The 18313-nt window shown below is 44.4% G+C and overlaps 1 protein-coding gene across 2 annotated transcripts in view; it reads right to left on the minus strand.

Annotated features, from left to right (window-relative positions):
• The window catches only part of pbx1a (pre-B-cell leukemia homeobox 1a), a 49017-nt gene extending 32597 nt beyond the window's left edge, over positions 1–16420 (minus strand). For both annotated transcript variants that reach the window (XM_061084508.1, XM_061084507.1), the window contains exons 1-2: positions 16165–16420; positions 15303–15376 (exon numbers count right to left, since the gene is read on the minus strand). In XM_061084508.1, the coding sequence (XP_060940491.1) occupies positions 15303–15376; positions 16165–16349 (259 nt within the window). In that variant the 5' untranslated portion in view covers positions 16350–16420. The remainder of the gene's footprint in view (positions 1–15302; positions 15377–16164) is intronic.
• Between the last annotated feature and the right edge of the window lie 1893 nt (positions 16421–18313).

The following is an 18313-nucleotide window of genomic DNA, read 5'->3' on the forward strand; positions in this document are numbered from 1 at the left end:
CTTCCTCCCTCCCGTCCACCACCTCCTCCTCCTCCCACCCCCATTGAAGTCTCCCATCATCTCTCCAGACAAGACCCAAAGATGACAGGTCTTATCCTCACCCAAATGCGGGTGATAAGGCAGCTGTAAGAGAATAATAAAAGAATAATGCATGGAGGATGAAAGAGGGAGGCAGACAGGGAGAGGGAGGCAGGGAGAGAGGGGGCAGGCCAGGGAGGGGAGGGGGCGGGGGGGCAGCAACATAAATAAAGATGCGGCACAGTTGGGCCGGATCTCCTAATGAATTCGGAAGGTCCTGGATCAATAACATCAGCACACTGACGACACATCACAAATGCCAAGGGAGCCCGAGCCGCCCGGAAGGAAAGAAACAGATTCCTGCTCGATGGAAAAATGACCGAAAAAATAAACGGATGCTTTATAAAAAAAAAAAAAATCGCCTTTGCGGGTGAGGGGGGAAAATGAGGAGGAGGAGTGTGTGTTTGTGTGTGATGCTGCGGCGAGGAGCATCAGGAAGCAGGAAGCGGCCTTTATCCTTGGTAATAGGGATGATTTCCACCTAGGAGATGCGGCGATAGTGGCCGTGCTATCGGTGCCATTAGCGATGCTGATGACAGATGGCTTCTTTGTCTCTATTCAGATTTATTTTCACAGCTGTCAGAGAGAGAAAAAAAAAAACACACACTGAGTACATCATTACCCCCAGTGCAACTAGCCTGAAACGATACAACCCCTGACACGATGGTCAAACGGTTTACTGTGCTGAAGATCCACGGGTGAGGAAACTGGGAGTCTGGTGGGGGTTTTTTTGGCGAGGAGACTCCGAGAGGAGGATCAACAAACAGACGTTGACTCGGGGTCTTCTGAAAACGTGCCCTCTCTCTCTCCCCACTCGCTCATACACAATCATGGCCTAATGGCATTCCATTAGCATAATTGCCAACATAACTAGTGTTCCGTGTCTGAGAGCCGTTCCCCAACTACACGTAAAAAAAAACAAAACAGAGCGATGAGAGGAGATGAAATTGAGCCAAACTGGGACCGTCCCCAAAAACATATTGTGGGTGTTCGAGCCGGATCCCCCCCTCCCTCCCTCCCTCCCTCCTCCTCCTCCTCCTCCTCTTCGCATGCTTTTCAAAGCTACAGCGCTTTGTGGAGACCCCCTGGGAAGGCTCTGGCATCTCAAGGAATGTGATGCCAGAGTGTGTGGGTCGTCGTGTGTGTGTGTGTTGTATGTGTGTGTGTGTGTGTGAGGGGGGCCATGTTTGTATGCAGCACAGACAGCGGATGGAAGAGCAGAGCCTCCTTCACATGTTGGTCGCCGCCTCGCCGCTCAAAGACCCGGGCCTCGGCGCACACGCTTCACACCAAACACACAAACCTGCCAGGCAAAATGAAATTCCCATTATTTTTAATTAATCCCTAATTAAAATATATTACTGCGCAGATTCCACAAATCTCTCTTAATATGCAAATGTGGCCAATTCAAGGATATTTACATATCATTAATTAAGGCAGCCACATTCTCTTACTCTAATGAGCTGTGGCCCGGGTCTGCCAGGGAAAAAACTAAACGCCGGGCTCAGGAGTGAGTAAGCACAGCCACGGGGGGGTGTGGGGGGGGGCTCTGTTGAGTCAGGACTGTCAAGCGTTGACGTCGGTGTGAAGCAGATAAAAAACAACTCCGCTGGGATCACAGCGAAGATCCACCCTGAAACACTTAAACCTTTAAAGAAAAAAAAACAGTCACCAGATCTTGCATCTTTGTACTTATTTATGGTGTGTTTTTCTAATTCCTGAGGATGTGACCTCATGCAGAAGTGTTTCCTGCAGAGCTCTGGAGGAGTCAGATACGTTATCACTGTCACTGTCACTATCACTCTGTGTGAATGCATGCAGGGAATGCAACAAGTTCATGGCCTCCTCTCTGCCGTCTGTCACCAGGGCTTGTGGGGACAGACGGAGTTCAATTCAAAGTTAGACCAGGTGAGCTGAGGTGAAGCCCTTTCATTTCCCCAAGAGCACATTTAGTTTTGAAAAGTCACATAATGTTTTTCTAATAAGACTCTAAACTTAATGTTTTCTATGACCGCATCACACCATCAAATTGAAATATTCGACTTTTCCTCAATTTTTTCCTTTTCCTTTCTCCAAACACTTCACCTGACACATTTGGTCTCTTTGGAAAGTTTGGGCTCTCTGCTGAAATTTAAAATGAAGTTCTCTGGGTTTTGAACAATGTCTGGCTTATTTTTGTTCTTGCTCGAGCTGTTTAGACAAGGAAATAACTCACAACTCATTAAAATAAGCGGCACATGCGAAATGGTTACAGCAGTGGTGCTCAAACTTTTTCTGTCATGCCCCACTTTGGGTCTAAAATATTTGTCATGCCCCACCCGCTCCCCCGCCCCAACAAAATGGGCCAAGTTTAACATGTGTATTTACATTACATACACATGAACATTAAATCCACATTACTTTCAGGAATTTCTGACAAAAAGTTGTTTGAAAAATCCTTTTTCAAACAACTTTTTGTGACATTTGTCGCTTATTTAAAAAAAATTGTGCCATAACTTTGCTTAAATTCAACATAATTGAAGTACTTTTGGTGACATGTATCACTACATTCCTCCATCAGTCTGTACTTTTTCAGTAATAGAGAAAAAATGTATTCAATTAAAATCACTTTGTTACAAAGATGATAAAGCTCAACAGAAAAAAACACATACATGTGACTGGGGTGTAATGTTTCTAAGTGTCTTCTTAATTTGTTTGGTCTCATAGAGTTTTCAGACATAAAATACACACTGGTCTCTCCTCATGTCCTCCCACATTAACTGTGAAGCCAAGAGCAAGACAGGTTTCATCGTACTTTATTTTCAACTTGATTTTGAACACTGTCTCATGTTTGTCCCTGAACGGCTGCTTCACAGTTTGAGAATCACTGGGTTACAGGGATGAACTCAGCTCCCCTGGTGGCCGGCTGCAGTATCGCTCGTAAATCCTGCCTCCTCCATGTTACTGGATGGGACATGAGCCAACATAAAGACTTACATGTCGAATACATTTTCCTCAAAGATAGTTTCTATCATTTAAAGTAGTTCTTATCACACTGACGCTGTAAAACCGGGTAAAATGTCGTGATTGACAGCTGAAACTGGCTTGCAATTGGTCCACGGCTCCGCCCCCTGATGTCTGGCTCCAAATGTGCAAGATGGTGGCGCTCGCATCCATTATATTTTGGCTTCGTTTCTGATCGTGGGAGGAAGACGTGTCGTCCATCTTTATGTACAGTCTATAATATAACCTTAACTTGTATTTTCAGCGTGCCCTGTACGAGCTATTAACTGCAATCCCCCCCCCTTCCTTAATCATTAAAGTGGACACATGAAGTGCATCCAATTTTTGGCATGGATGTAACATGGATACTATTCATGAATATCTTGTTGTAATAGGTTATTTGAAGGAGAGTGGAGAAATGAGGTGGGGTGAGATGTACCTTGCCCACCTCCTTGTTCTCCCCTTTTCCAGCTGCTCTAATTTGACACCTTGAGCATTGGAGGGTGGGGTGGTGGTGGTGTGAGGGGGGAGGGGGGGTGGGTAGGGTTAACTAGGTGGGGGAGTGCAAAGACACAGTGGAATTCATTAAGAATAGCAGCCCCTCTCTCCCCTCAACCTCCCTCCAACGCTAATGACATCAGAGGTGAGCAGAGAGCAGACTTTAGCTGAGAGATGGGAGGAGAGGAGCGGGAGGGAGGGAGGGAGAAACCAAGAGAGAGGGGAGACGCATGAAATTATAAATATTTTAAAATGAAACTACATTTTCCGTGCAAGCAAGAAGAGAATGATGAGGTGCAGGTTCATACAGGAGCCGCTCCGACTGAAACCTTGTTTGCCCGGCTCAGTCCGAGTGCATTTCTACATCCTTTTAACATTCACACAAAATGAAAATGGTTTTCGAAAAACTGCCATTTTGCCTTTGACAGTCTTAATGCACTATGATGACATGCCAACAACCGACGGCATACCTTCAAGGAACCCATTTGTGCCACACTTTGTAGGTTGGATGGACTGCAATCAGACCTTTTTCAACATTGTGATTACTACGTACCGGCACAGTAATCTGTGGCTGAGGAATTGGCTGGCTAATGGCAGTTTCACATCAGCGATCTATAGGGACCTTGCAGACAAGTAAAGTGGTAGTTGCAAGATATTGAAATGGCCAGTGCCGCGTAGGATGAAAGGTCTTTAAAAAAAAAAAAGTATTAAGAACTTTTTTTCCCCAGCAGCAGCAGCAGCAGCAATGTGTGTACGCTGAGCAGCTTTATCTCTGCAGTCACTTAAAGCATCAAACACCTCGCTTTCCTTCACAGCCACTTGGAAGATGCCACTTGATTTTAAAGCTAGAGGGAAAAAACGATGGAGGGACGAGAGGAAGAAATGTTTTTCCAGCTGAGCTGAAGCTGCGTCCCGAGACCTTTCAAATGCTCGTTTCCATTCATCCACCGCTGACACTTTTCATGACGTACTCTCTCTGGCAAACTGTCTGACTCATAAATCCAATTCAAGCCTATTATTGAAGAACCTTTAAAGCTATCCTTCATTAATGTTAATGAGTTTTTTTAGTGGAGGCCAGTGGTGGTTAGGACTACATGGCTGCTTTCCCAAGCTTGTTTAACAGGCCACAGACAGAGATGGATGCTCCTCGCAGTCCAATAGGCTCCCGGAGCCATCTATCACCCGCAGGACCCACCCACAGAGCTCGGGCTCCATAACAAAGGCCAGCGAGGAAAAGCTCCTGATTGACAGCTTTATGTGTGTGGTGGCTAGTCAGACAGCGGAGAGGAGACGCGGTATCTGTTTGTGTCCTCCGTGCTGGCCTGCTCTCTGAAAATGAGTTGTGAAGAACAGAACAAAATAATGAGTGAGCTGGGGAATCAATCAATATGCCGACACACGAGATAAATGAGAGAATCAAATACACACAAAAAAAAAACACCTCTAATGCTGCTGAGTAGGTACAAAACTAATCAGGCAAATGAAGCTGCCCGGGCAGCGTAAACCGTGGTGAGCGGTGTTAAGCGTAAACAGTTATTATCATAAAGATTATTACCCTTACACCTCCAGACTTACTAATTAGTGCAATAAACAGCCATATTCCAAAATGTATGGCGGGAGCACGCGATAAAACCCGCTGCAACATGTAAATACAGATACCGCTCTGCGCAGAGGCGCTAATAAAGGGATAACACACTGTTCTGCAGGCACTACATTCCGAAACATTAAAAAACATTAAAATCCATAATGATATAAAACACGCGCAAGCATAAACTGCTTTGCCGCTGCCACGGCTGTAATCATTTTACGAGAGGCCACAGTTCCTCTCAGGGCCCGTATATATATTCCTGAAATGCAGACAAAAAGGAAGGAAGGAGGGGGGGGGCGGCGGTGTTTCAGAAGAGACACACTAAATTTGGACAGTAAGTAGTATCACCCCGTCGGCGCGGTACACCGCACATTCGCAACGCCCCATTTAACCGCACACGGCGCTTCCCTCTGCTGCCTTCATTTGCATACTTCAGCACGGCCCTGACAGATGAAGACGGATGGGGCGAAATCAGCCTCACTGAAACAACTGTTTTATCAAGGTTAAACTATCCAAGAAGCTCTTAACCCCCGCGCCTTTATCACACTACAGCTCTCCCAATATCAATCTATCAATATGATCTTATCGGCAGGGACGGTTGGGGGGGGGGCAGAAGACGCTCTTCATAAACTCAAGTAATAGGAACATAAAGGAATTTTATGTGTTTAGGGGAGGAGACTGCTAAACATGGGGCTGAAGGACATGTCTAATAAAAAGTGGCTACAAGGTGGTGCCAGCACGCCAAATAAAATATAATAGAAGAAGAGTCGCTCGCCTGGAGGCCCGAGTGGCGTGCACGGAGGATCCACGAGTCAAATCTTGTGAACGACTGGTGAGAGGATGAATAAACACTAAAGTCTCGGTTTAACCAACACGGTGAACTTAAACATGGTCCTGCCACAAACTGAGGAAGCATGTATTGAATCTCGTTATCAGGTCACATGGAGCTTGAGGGGCCTATATTCTTATAGATATATAATAAAGTTTTGATATGGGAAGATATAAATGTGTGTGTGTGGTTTTACATCTCTTACACTTCTCTCTGGAGCTAAAACAGTGCGTAAGAGCAGAGCCAATCAGAAGAGAGGGGGCTCTGAGTCTCTCTTCTGATTGGCTGTCTTACTGACTGACACACAGCCAAGCCAACCACAGGTGACAGGTTGTAGCCCACTACTCTCGCTCTGTAAAACTCACCTGTAAAGGAAATCCTGACGGCTTGTTTAAAGGCACACTCTCTATAAACGCTCCGTGTCCGTTTCTCTGGGGATTCAGTTTGTTGATACTTTCACATTATTCATAAAAAATAACCTAATACTTCAAAATTCAATTCTTGTCTTAGTCCGAACAAATGCTCTTGTCTTCTTATGGCAAAGACGGTAAAATGCAGCAGTTTCAATAATGTCAGATGATCAAGAGTGCAGCCAGCCACATAGTGTAGCACATGTGTGTAATCACAGTGTGTGCTTGTGTGTTGTGGCACTATGCATACATGTATGTGTGTGACGTTCATTTACAGGTGTCCAAAATCCCTCAAACAGATTTGTATAATAAATTGGACAATTTCACTTTCTTACCTCTCACTTGTTTCTGTTAGTTACGGTATATGAACACACACACACACACACACACACACACACACACACGATACACAAACATACACTTAATATTTGTTTGATCATCATACTCGCAGTGCAGCTTATTGAGAAAGGAGAAGAACAAGATAAAAACTAAATTTTAAAAATGTAAAAGTCAAATTAATCTATAAGAACTCATGAATGTTATATTTTTACAGGTAAAACAGTAACTTTTAAGTGTTAATATCATTAAAACCAGAGTTAAATCCTTTTTGGGGATGAAAAATGTATAAAAGAATATTATCATAATTGCCATTTAAGCACATTATTCAAATCACAAGACCTGCCGTTTTTTGGTGAAGGTAAAACATCAGATTATAAATGAGGCGTCAGAAATGACCCAGCCTACAAATCATAGTATCTAGACATATAGGGAATTTACTTGTTTGGTAAAGACCCCAGCAAAAATCTCCTCATCATCATTTTAAGATTTCTTTCTGTGAACATTAAATGTCAAAATTACCATACCCACTGAAACACCTCAAATCGTAAATGCAATATCTATCAGTGTGGGTTTTTTATTTTTAGAAAGGTATAATCGCTGTGGTTTTTATGTGTTTTAACATTAACACTAAACATGCATCTGCCCAACACTTCCGAAACTTGATACGACACACTCACACAAAACAACAAACTCACACATAAACCCTCATGTACGCACAAATCATTAGAGCAAACTACCTCCTAAACTTTTGGTCTTTGAAGGGTAAAAGCTCCGTTAGAAGAAGTAGCTGGGTAATAAATGAACAGAAGTATATAATTTGCTGATAATGCTCGAGTAGAAAAAAAAAGAAAATGACAGCAATTAACATAATTTCAGCAGGAGTTAACTGTCCAGAACTAACACCGCCAAAGGCAAGCTGGCAGACAGACGGCACGGTGGAGACCCACAGCTTTCTCTCTTTGAGTTGGAATATGGATATCTACAGTACAGCCAAGCAGCAAGGAGGCATCGCTGTCTTATCAATCCTCATCGCTGCTACTCAGGATAACATGCTTTACATTTTCCTACCTTGTTAGTTGAGAGTAGACATTTTAAAGCTTCGGCTTTTTCCCCGAAATAAAGAATTAATACACTGGGTACACTCTTCATAACAACAAGTTAAACCAGCTTCTTGAGAAAATCTTCATTGTCTCAGATTAATGAGATTTCTTCACTTTCCACAATTTAATCTGCATTTGGAAAGTGAAACTATCTCTCCCTAGTGGCAGTTTTGACTTATTAATCATTATACTCACTATCAATTTTGTTGAAATTTGAAACCAGATCCAACTTGTGTTTCTCTCCCTCCATGCATGCGCCACTTATATAATTTTTTTAAATATTTTTTTCTTATTTCACTGTTTTCTTTATCTAAGCTTTTACTGTTGATTCCATTTTTTTTTTTTTTTTTTTACATTATACTCTCAATGTGTGTCTATACCAATTCGGCATCTACAGGCTTCACACACAATTTCATTATAATTATCCAATGACAACAAATATATCTTGAATCTCTCCCACATGCAGCGTTCTCCCGACACTATTCCAGCAGCCGACTGCAAGTGCCCTTATCTGCCTCACTGAGACGGCCTTTCCCCTGCCAGGCGGCCGGGCCGAGGGCTGACCTCTGCTAACACGCATGCTCTCGCCCACTGTGCTAAATGCTACCTGTGGTGTCACATCTGCCCCGGGAAGTGATCCAAAGCTGCAGCACCCCGTGTCTCTTTTAGGTCCCACGGAATTAGCAGCAACGATCCCAGGAGACTGCCTGCCTGCCTGCTTCCCTGCCTATTTCTGCCCTCCCAACACACACACACACACTCACACACACGACACACACACACACACACACACACTCACTCACACAGCAGATACCACACACCGCACTGAAGATTGCCAGCATGAGGCTGTTTGATTTCGCAGCCACAAAAAACAACTCTTTGTGTGGCTAAATTTATCATCGCTCCTCGCGACAGTATTTGTGTCTTTCTCTACAGTTCAATATCTCTTCTCTCTTTTTCTCTCCCAGTGTGTGTGTGTGTGTAGTGTGTGTGTGTGTGTGTGTCTGTGTGTGTGTGTCGGCATTGTTCTTTGTCTGTGCCTCTTCCTTCCTTCCAGTGAAGGTGCCGAGGTTACCAAGGCTCATCTGTGGCCCCTTTGTCTCTCACAGAAACGGCAAGGTTTATTAACATAAATTAGAATAGCTCACCAAGAGAGTACCTTGTCGCTACGCGTTACCCACGGCAACCTCTCCTCCACTCTAAATCCACCTGATCGTGTGTGTGTGTGTTTGTGTGTGAAATAAAGAAAAGAGATAGACTAAAAGAGTGAGAGAGAGTGAGTGAGTATGTGAGTGAGTGAGCGGGAGACGGAGGGAGGGAGAGAGAGAGAGCACTCCCTTGCATCTAAATGTGAAACTACTCTGAGACGGGGGAGACACATCCACACCCATCTCTCCCCTGTCCTGATTAAAATAAATGGTGCTATCTGCACTGCATGACTCACTACACCATGGCATTACTATCAGTAATTGAAACATCCAATCACTACTGAGCCATCAGCCTCGCTGCTCTTCCCCATCTGACTTTGTGGCACCTGATTGAACATCCCACTGTATGGGAAGTAATACAGGATATGGCTACGAGTTTGTATGGAGGAGATGAGAAGATGAAGAAATACTGCGTCAACCGGGCTGCAATCTTGTGACAATGTCTGAACATGTACAGTATATACAGTACGTATTCCTACGTGTGTGCGTGTGTGTTGCGTGTGAGTGTGTGTGTGCGTGTGTGTGTGTGTGTGTGTGTTCCACCACCATCTCCAGGGAGAAAGAGGCAGCCTCATTGATTGGTGTTGATTCCATCTGGGCAGCGAGCAGCGACTGACAGTGGATCTAAGCTGCTGCGAAAGGCAACCATTAATCTTGGTCCTGTTTAAGCAGCATGTATTAATTTATGTCATTTTTACTAAGTCAGCCGGGGAAGAGCGCTTGCCATTTTATGTTTGACTGTTCATCGAAGTCAGAGGTTGAAGTGGTGGTGGTGTGTGTGTGTTAGTGTGTGTGTGTGTGTGTGTGGTGGTGGGGGGGTTCCTTTTGTACAACCCCAGCATGCTGCCAACACGCCACTTACATCATAGTGGCGGGGTGCCAGAGAAACGAGATCCCACACCTCGAATTAAAGGCTATCAGCTGTCAGGGCAACCATCGCCATCATGGACCAAAACAAAATCTGAATGTATATATCTCTGACATAATAAAGGATGGGGAGGGGAGATTTAACACCATGAAAAACTAGAATGGCATCAATATACCTCCGCCAAGGCCCAACACCTAACACAGTTAAATTCACTTAATCCAGATTTTTATTTGGATCTGCGTCAAATTACCCACACCCATAAATACCAGTCCCTTAAACATGTCCGATTTGTTTTTATCAAGATGAATTATTCTCTGAGGAATCAACAGAAATTATTGAAAACATCCTGTCTCACAATTTCCTAAAGCTGATCCGGATCCACACCAAAATGTAATGTGTTTGATGGAAATCCCAAAAATGTTTGCGTAATCCTGCTAATTTACAAACAAACACAAACGCTGACGGACACATAACCTGTTTGGGTGTGTGTGTGTGTGTGTGGGTGGGGGGTGGGGGGGTGATGATGATACACTAGAACTAAACAGCAGTAATATTCCGACGCATATACAGTCCGAGCCCCGCGAACGATTCAGTAATAAGATCTGCAGGTGTTTCAATCCAACAATATGAGGATATACGCGTCCACCGCTCCATACTGCGTGAGGCAATTCCACAAGACTGTGGAGAATCCAATCAAATCCAAACTGCACCAATAAGAAAAACAATGGCCGGGGCAATTGCAACAGCAATAATGTCACCGGAGCTGTTTTGTAGACAGTAAAAGCTGCTCCAGAGACAAACATCTGATAAAAAAGAAACTCCACTCTGCCATAGAGCAAATTTCCTCTCTAAAGCAATTTTATATTTGATAAGTGGGAAGGCATTCTTAGCGTAATGGATCTGAATATGATCTCTGTCAGAAAACTAAGAACACAGCCTCGTATAAAAGCGCTGTGTGCAGAATGGCCAGAGCTGCTGCATCAGATAACTAAATGGAGACGTGCAGGAGAGAAACTATAGATAGAGACACAATGCATTCATGTTTCATTTGAATAGGTGAACTGATAGATCTCTGATTCTCCATCCTTTCCTTTTTTTTTATCTTTTGCTTTCGGGCAGCTTCCATGAAGGTGTTACCTTTCACCTTCACGGAAATGTGAAAATGTGTTTATGTGTATTTCATTTCATTGAAGGCAGTAAACAGACACACCTAGCGACCTATCTGTGCGCTCCAACACACACACACACACACACACACACGCACACACACACACTCCCTCGCCATACGTCGACACACAGAATATGACCATTCTACAGCCAGATATGTTATCACGGCTAATTACTACTCCCACCTCAGATATACAGGGCTGTAATTAGCCTCTTAAAACATGATTAACATGTCTCAATTAAGCCAGTCAACATTTGCATAATATATTAGCTGTCCTAATTGCAAGTGAGTTTTTATATCAGAGGACAGGGAACAGCAAAAAAATACTCGCTGTTGCTTCTGAAGTACGCTGATAATGCAGCGAATATAAATATGAGTCGAGAGGAGACGTCAGTGGATAAAAAGGGAACCTGGTATATTTATGTAAGATGTAACTCACTTGACAAGCAAAGATCAGAACACGCCCGACCAGACTAAAATATATTACATGTTTATTATTTTTATTATTTACTTAGATGAGCATTTCTGGTCAGCGGGGGAACGGCCTCCCATAAACTCGGAAATCAAAGCCTGGCGGCGTCTTCTCGGGAAAAAACTTCTGCGCTCATTTCAAAGTTATTTATCTGAAGTTATTTATGAGGGAACAGACAGAGTCCTGTTCAGCCTTATTTCCGTGGAAACTAAAACATGGGGGGGGGATAAACTGCTGCTTCGGCACTTCCAAGCCGGGGACAGATATACAGTCTCCCAGCTAGCGCGGGGAAAACCAAGGACATAGCCATTAGTTTCAGGACAGCGCCACATTGGAGACTAATGCCTCCATCTGTCACCGGAGATGAGAGGAGGGTAACAAAGAGAGGCAACACTAACCCCTGAACTCATCATGGACAGCCATGTCAATTAAATACTGAAAAACAGCAGCACTGGGAGCCATTGGGACCAGTCTATCCACTGCTTCATGGGAACTCGACCAGTACCTACATCAACGTTTAATGGTAATGGTACGGGGAATAAAACACACCCCTTACATTTACTTCAAGCGCACTCACTCGACCTGAAAGTATTATTTGATCATTTTGATGGTATATTAATTGTTTCAGACATTTTTATATAAAAATGCTAATATTTCTTCTCTGTTTCTCAGATATTAGGATTCATTGCTTTTCTATGTTTCATATAATTGTAAATGAAATATCTTTTGTTTTTTTCGCGTTCGTCGGAGACTAAAAAAGGCATTTGAAGAAACAGATTTTTTCTCACACTATACTTTACAATTAAGTGTACGCAATTAATGGTTCAAATAAGAAATAAGCGGAGTAATGAATAATGAATACTGAAAGGAAGAGTTAGTTGCGTGGCACTGCTTCGTGCCAATGAACACTATACTTCACGAGTCCTGACAGGAACCTTGAAAGTGACCAGAACAATGTGAACATAACATAAAATATGTGTATGTGTCTAATTAGCAGCAGGCGGGAGGTGCTGTGTGTGTGTGTGTGTGTGTGTGTGTGTGTGTGTGTGTGTGTGTGTGTGTGTGTGTGTGTGTGTGTGTGTGTCTGTGTGTGTGTGTGTGCGTGTGTGTGTGTGTGTGTGTGTGTCTGTGTGTGCGAGGTTGGTGCAGTTAGGAGGACCAACTGATTCAGCAGGTCTCCGGCTTTGATGAAGTTCAATACATTATCCGTCTGATCACATTAGTCATGCAGGAGCTCTCCATCTGACCCGAGCCTGTATGAGGGTAATGTGAGGCTGTTGACACAGAGTGGCCTGATGAAAAAACAGTCCAAGGCCCGCCGAGAGAGAGAGAGAGAGACAGAGACAGACAGAGAGAGAGAGAGAGCGAGAGAGAGAGGAGGCCTGAAATTTGACACCCAGAAACACTGACTTGGTGTCTGGCTTCTCTTACTTAGTCAACCGGTACGTGCCAGCTTCCCTCGCCGTAATGGTTCCACACAAACAAAGACAGCGTCCAGCTCTCTTCACAGGATGTGAAGCCCCGAACAGGAAAACAAATTCTAAGTGCTCTCAGGAACTGTAGAAACAATGATGATAGTTTTTTTTTTTTTTAGTAGCGAGGGGGGGGCCTGTAGACAGAGAGACACTGGCGGCCCAGAGGAACGTCTGCAAGTGGTAACACAAGCCTGTCCCTGGTTTTCCATAAGCCGGCGTGCGAACCTGAGCTTGTTTAAGCTTGCTAAATACTCTCCCGCCATGACACGAGCCCGACCCCCGGCACAGAGACACAGGGAGTGGGGTGGGGTGGGGTCATCAGTTAAGGCCTGCTCTCTCCACTATTGGCATGCGCTCCTGCCTTGTTTGTCAGCTGCTTATCAATTGGACACCTCGGCGTCCCATATTGCCGCTGTCAACACTCACACGCCAGCTACATACCGCGCGGGGGGGGGGGCACATGCACCACACACATGAACAGCCACGTGCAACAAATGCTATACAATGTAAAGGTATGTTTCCTCTGCTCAGTGAGAGGTTGAGGAGAATCTGAAGCGCCGTGCTGATCTCTCCTCCTGCTCCTCGCTCTTCCTCTCAGAGACACTCTGCAACAATGTCGGAAAAACAGGGAGAAGCTGACTCTTTGTAAAGAATATAAAAAAAGACCTGACAAATTACAGGCTGTACTCCACTCGCATACACTGCACTCAGCACATTTGGCTGTAAATGCCATGGTGAAGGTTTGAGTCATTTTCTCTGTCACTGCAGTGAAAGGATTTTCAGTTTCGTCTGCACAAACCTCCGATGGGCGAAGATGAGCCGCGGCTCAGCTCTTCAGACACAGACAGGGAGGACACAGCCATTAAGTCCTCTCTCACAAATTGTTTGGGTTATTCTTAACTTTTAAAAGCGTCTCTGTCTTCATAGAAACAACGGCGTCATTTACAGCTTGCTGAAGAAAAACGCTTTTCCAGCTATGCTTTTTTAATTCAATAAAACAACTGATTCGATACATTACAAAGAGAAACTGTGTTGAAATATGTTTGTTTCCCAACTTGGTCCTGAGCAGAGAGGAGGAGAGTTTGCAGGCAGAGGGGAGGCTCTCTCTCTCTCGCCAGACGCACTCTGAAACCCTGGTTGCCAAGAACGGTGGGAAGAGAGGAGAGGCAGGGGGAAAAGCCAGGAAAAGGTCCAAGTCACTTTGTTCTTCTTTTTGGAAACGAACTCTAGCTGAACCCAGGGAGACGTCACACAGTTTACAAAGAGCCAGGCATTACTCTCCCACTTTTCACTTTCCAAGCCTTTTAGAAACAGGGCCCCAACCTACTATGCAGCTTCCTCCTCTCAGAAAACACTCTTTAACCTTTATGAATCCGGTGAAAATCCCAAAGTATCTGTTTACTCCTGCTCTTTTTTTTTTTTCTTCGTCTTTTTTATTCAGGAAAACCCTGTGCCAATATCTGACTCACGAGAGCGAAATGTCAAAGAAAAACATTTCACGTTGCATTAAGGGAAAATGGTGTTGCCTCGATACAAGCCCCGTGTTTATTTCCAACTGTCTACACGGCTGCAGCACCAGCAGACAAAGTGACAAGGCTCTCTCAGTAATCTCAGCCCCCTGCTTCAAAGTTGTGTTCACAGATAAGGTTATATTGGATATTTTGTTTTATTTCCTCCCTTCAAAAAGCGGCGCTCTGCCACATCCCTCAGAGAACATCCGCGGGCTTTCATCATGTGAGCCGCTGTTCTTTTAATCTGCTGTTAAGTGAGTAATAATTCACACATTCCTTTTCACGACTTTGACCCTCGTTGCAAACATAAACAGAAAATCCCTCTGACCTGCCTCTGCATGTAAAACAGCTCACTTAGCAAACACCATCCAACTCGGCCAAGGAAAACAGACTGAGAGGAGTGTGTTGGGGGGGTTGCGGGGGGGGTTGGACAGCCCCAGCCTTGCGAAAGGCCCAAATGTCGGCATGAAAACACTCCTGTCCAATGACAGCAGCTCGTCTGGGGTCCGAGCTGCTCACATGCGAGCTGTGTGACTTTTTGTCAGGAAAAACGTGTCGTAAATCAAAGGGGGGGAAAAAATAAAATTTATACTTCCAGTGGCTCGGGAAAGGAAGGTCTAGATGGCCATGACCTGCTTTGGCTTTGTACATTTTTTTTTTCCCCATAAAAACCCATCAATCATTAAATGAAGCTTTTATATTTTCTCATCAGGATCAGTACTAAGTGTAAGAAGAAATCCAGCGAAATACTGAGAAATGATAGAAACACCACGTACCTGTTTTCTCCTTTATTTCACACAAGACGTTGAAGAGGGCAGGTTTCATTCTGTGGCAGTTCAGTGCATGTTTCCTACAGAGAGGACAGGAGACCACTTTCCACATCAATACTCACACAAGTGGCAACGGCAATAATAAACAAAAGGGGCATAGGGAAATCACACACAAAATCCTCATGAACATTCTGTGTATTTTCCCAGATTTCCCCATGCTGTCAGAGGCAGGTTATCTCTCCAAGAGCCAAGACACATAAACTGTACCTTAATGTCCAGTTTGAATCTTTGAATTCTGTGATTCTGCCTCATAAATACACAATGTGAGACTTCAAACCAAGATTTGTCTGACAACAAAATCCCCCCACGTGCCTCTAATGAACTTTGCATCATATTCTGGGTTATTATTAATAGTGCAGAGGGTTACAACTATACGGAAGAGGATCTGCAACATGTTCCTATGGTATAAGATTACAATATAAGCTCCTGTGTGAGAGGGGGGTGAAACCGAGGTGCCAACTGCTCCAAAGAAAACCTCTACATGGATCTTCCTCAATTTCAATCATCTTGCAATAATTATTAGTTTTGATTAATCATATTAAAAGTTGTTTCTCATAATGAAATCTGAAGTTTGTATTCATTTTCACTTTGGAGGCATTCTGTGTTTTGATCTCCCCTCTCTCTCTCTCCATCCCCAACAACACTGCCCAACATTTCCTGTCTTATTGACAAGTGTTTGTTTTTTTTATATATATATGTGTGTGTGTGTGTGTGTGTGTGTGTGTGTGTGTGTGTGTGTGTGTGTGTGTGTGTGTGTGTGTGAGAGAGAGAGAGAGAGAGAGTGTGTGTGATGTGTGTGTAGCCTCACCTCGCCTGCGCTTCGTCTAAGCTTTGGTCTGTGATAGTCATGATTTGCTGTAATATGTCTCCGATGTCCTGCTTCCTTCCGTCCCCGTCCGTCCCCGCCGTGCCATCCTGCATATGCTGCGCCAGGCCGGGGTGTCCGGCCATGCCTACCCCGTGGGAGTGCATCAGCCGCGGCTGCTCGTCCATCCTCGGTCGCGGTCCCCGCTTCCTTTGCCTCCAACTTTTTTTATTATTGCTATTATTTAATTTAAATATCAAGAGGGGTAAAAAAAATGAAAAATATCCTCGGAAATTCCTCTGGATTCCTCTGCGTCTCTCTCTCTCTCTCTCTCTCTCTCTCTCAGCCCCGGCACTCCTCCTTCCTCCTTGGTAAGCTTTTCTGGATTTGGGAGGAGGGAGACTGACAAACCCTCTCCCAAGCTCTCTCTCTCTCTCTCTCTCGCTCTCTCTACCTTCCTCTCTCTCTCTCTCTCGCTCTCTCCCTCCCTCTCTCTCTCCCTCTCCTTCTCTCTATCTCTCTCTATCCCTCTCTCTCGGTGTCTCTCCCAGCTGGTTGAGGTGAAATCTGATCTGAATCGCTGCTTTTGGCTGTGGCCACTCCTGCGCCGCTACTGTAGGCAACACAAGCACAAAAAAAAAAGCAGGGTTGAAAATTAAAGGATCCTAATCTGATTAAAAGTGCAGCGCGTTGATTTCCCCCCCCTCCCGCGGAACGCTTTTTACGCACCAGAGATACGCGCCCGGAGGATCAAGTTGCCGGAGAAGGTTTCGGATATGAAAGTCACCAGCAACTGTTATTGTTTCGCTTATGTCTTGTAACTGACTCATAATCAGAGTATGGATGGTGGAAAAGCCTCCGCCCCCTCGAGCCACGATTGGAGAAGAAGGAGCGCGCAAGTCCCACCTCGGTCCTCTCCGCACACGTCAATCATCCTGCTCGGGAAGGTGGGACACTATAATAAACATAAAGAGATGGTGACCGGGCCGGGTGGCAATGCAGTGATGGATAGAGAGTGAATATGTAGCCTAATAAATAATTGTGAGTGGCAGCGGAACTCTAACCCTACAGGACAGGGTGCTGGTGCTTGGAGAGAGACACTCTGTCACCCACACCGTATATTTCCCTGCTGAATATTTACATTCATGTAATCAGTCAAAGGAATAAATAAATCAAGATGAATTTATTAGAACATGCAGCAGTTTTGTGAGGTGATATTTTTTATTTTACAAGGCTAATGTTGTACAACACAACCACAGCAGTTGTCGTAAATGCACTAGTACCTCAGCCTTGTGTTTAAATCACTATTTTTGCTATGAGGCTTTGATTTATTAAAGGGGAATTCCACCATTTTGACACTCGCCTGGTCACAGGTTTTGGGGAGCAGGAGTGGAAACGTGACTAAGTGTTGGGTAAAGCCTTTTTTGTGCCAGAGGAGCCAGAGGTTAGGGTACCCTATAGCTGAGCCCATCGGCAGCCGCTGGTTTGGCACAAACATTTTCAAATGATATTCAGGTCCAGGTCAGTTTCATTCACGTATAGGCTGGGCTATATTTTGTCATTTTACACTGCATCTCCCTAAGTATCTGGTGAAATTTAAGGCTCAGACCTGTTTATAAAATAGAGAGTTTAGTTAGTTTTCTCTCCAGCTCTGTCTGATTCGGACCTGAGTGGCCAGAGCTGCACTCTATTTGAGTTTGAAGGAGAAATGGGCTCAGTACCCGGTCACACATATGCGAATGCTACAGTGTAGAACTCTCACTTTACGTTCACTTTTAATCTGTGAGTGTGAGGGGGGGAATAAAACATTCAGTTCCTGTGGCAAAGGAAAGGCACAGAATGTATCTTTTGCTATGTTGCATGGCTTTTGATCCTTTTGTAGCCTGTTAAGCAGCGGGTGAGATTTGCCTAAAACGCCTGTCTTTGGACTATCGAAAGTAAATTGAGCGCTGTTCTTGAACCATTTACAGTACATGCATGATCTTTGTCTCTTTTGAAAGGTAACATTCTGAACTCCCCCCCCCCCCCCCCCCCCCCAACAGTCAGAATCACTCTAAGTGCTTCTGGCATTGAGTAAGAGCAGTTGGAACACAGTTAAGTAGAAGGTTTTTATTTCCGCCTGAAAAATTTTTGGTTTAACAGATGCCTGCAG

Source organism: Limanda limanda, chromosome 13, assembly GCF_963576545.1.
Source record: "Limanda limanda chromosome 13, fLimLim1.1, whole genome shotgun sequence".
In the NCBI taxonomy this organism is placed as follows: domain Eukaryota; kingdom Metazoa; phylum Chordata; class Actinopteri; order Pleuronectiformes; family Pleuronectidae; genus Limanda; species Limanda limanda.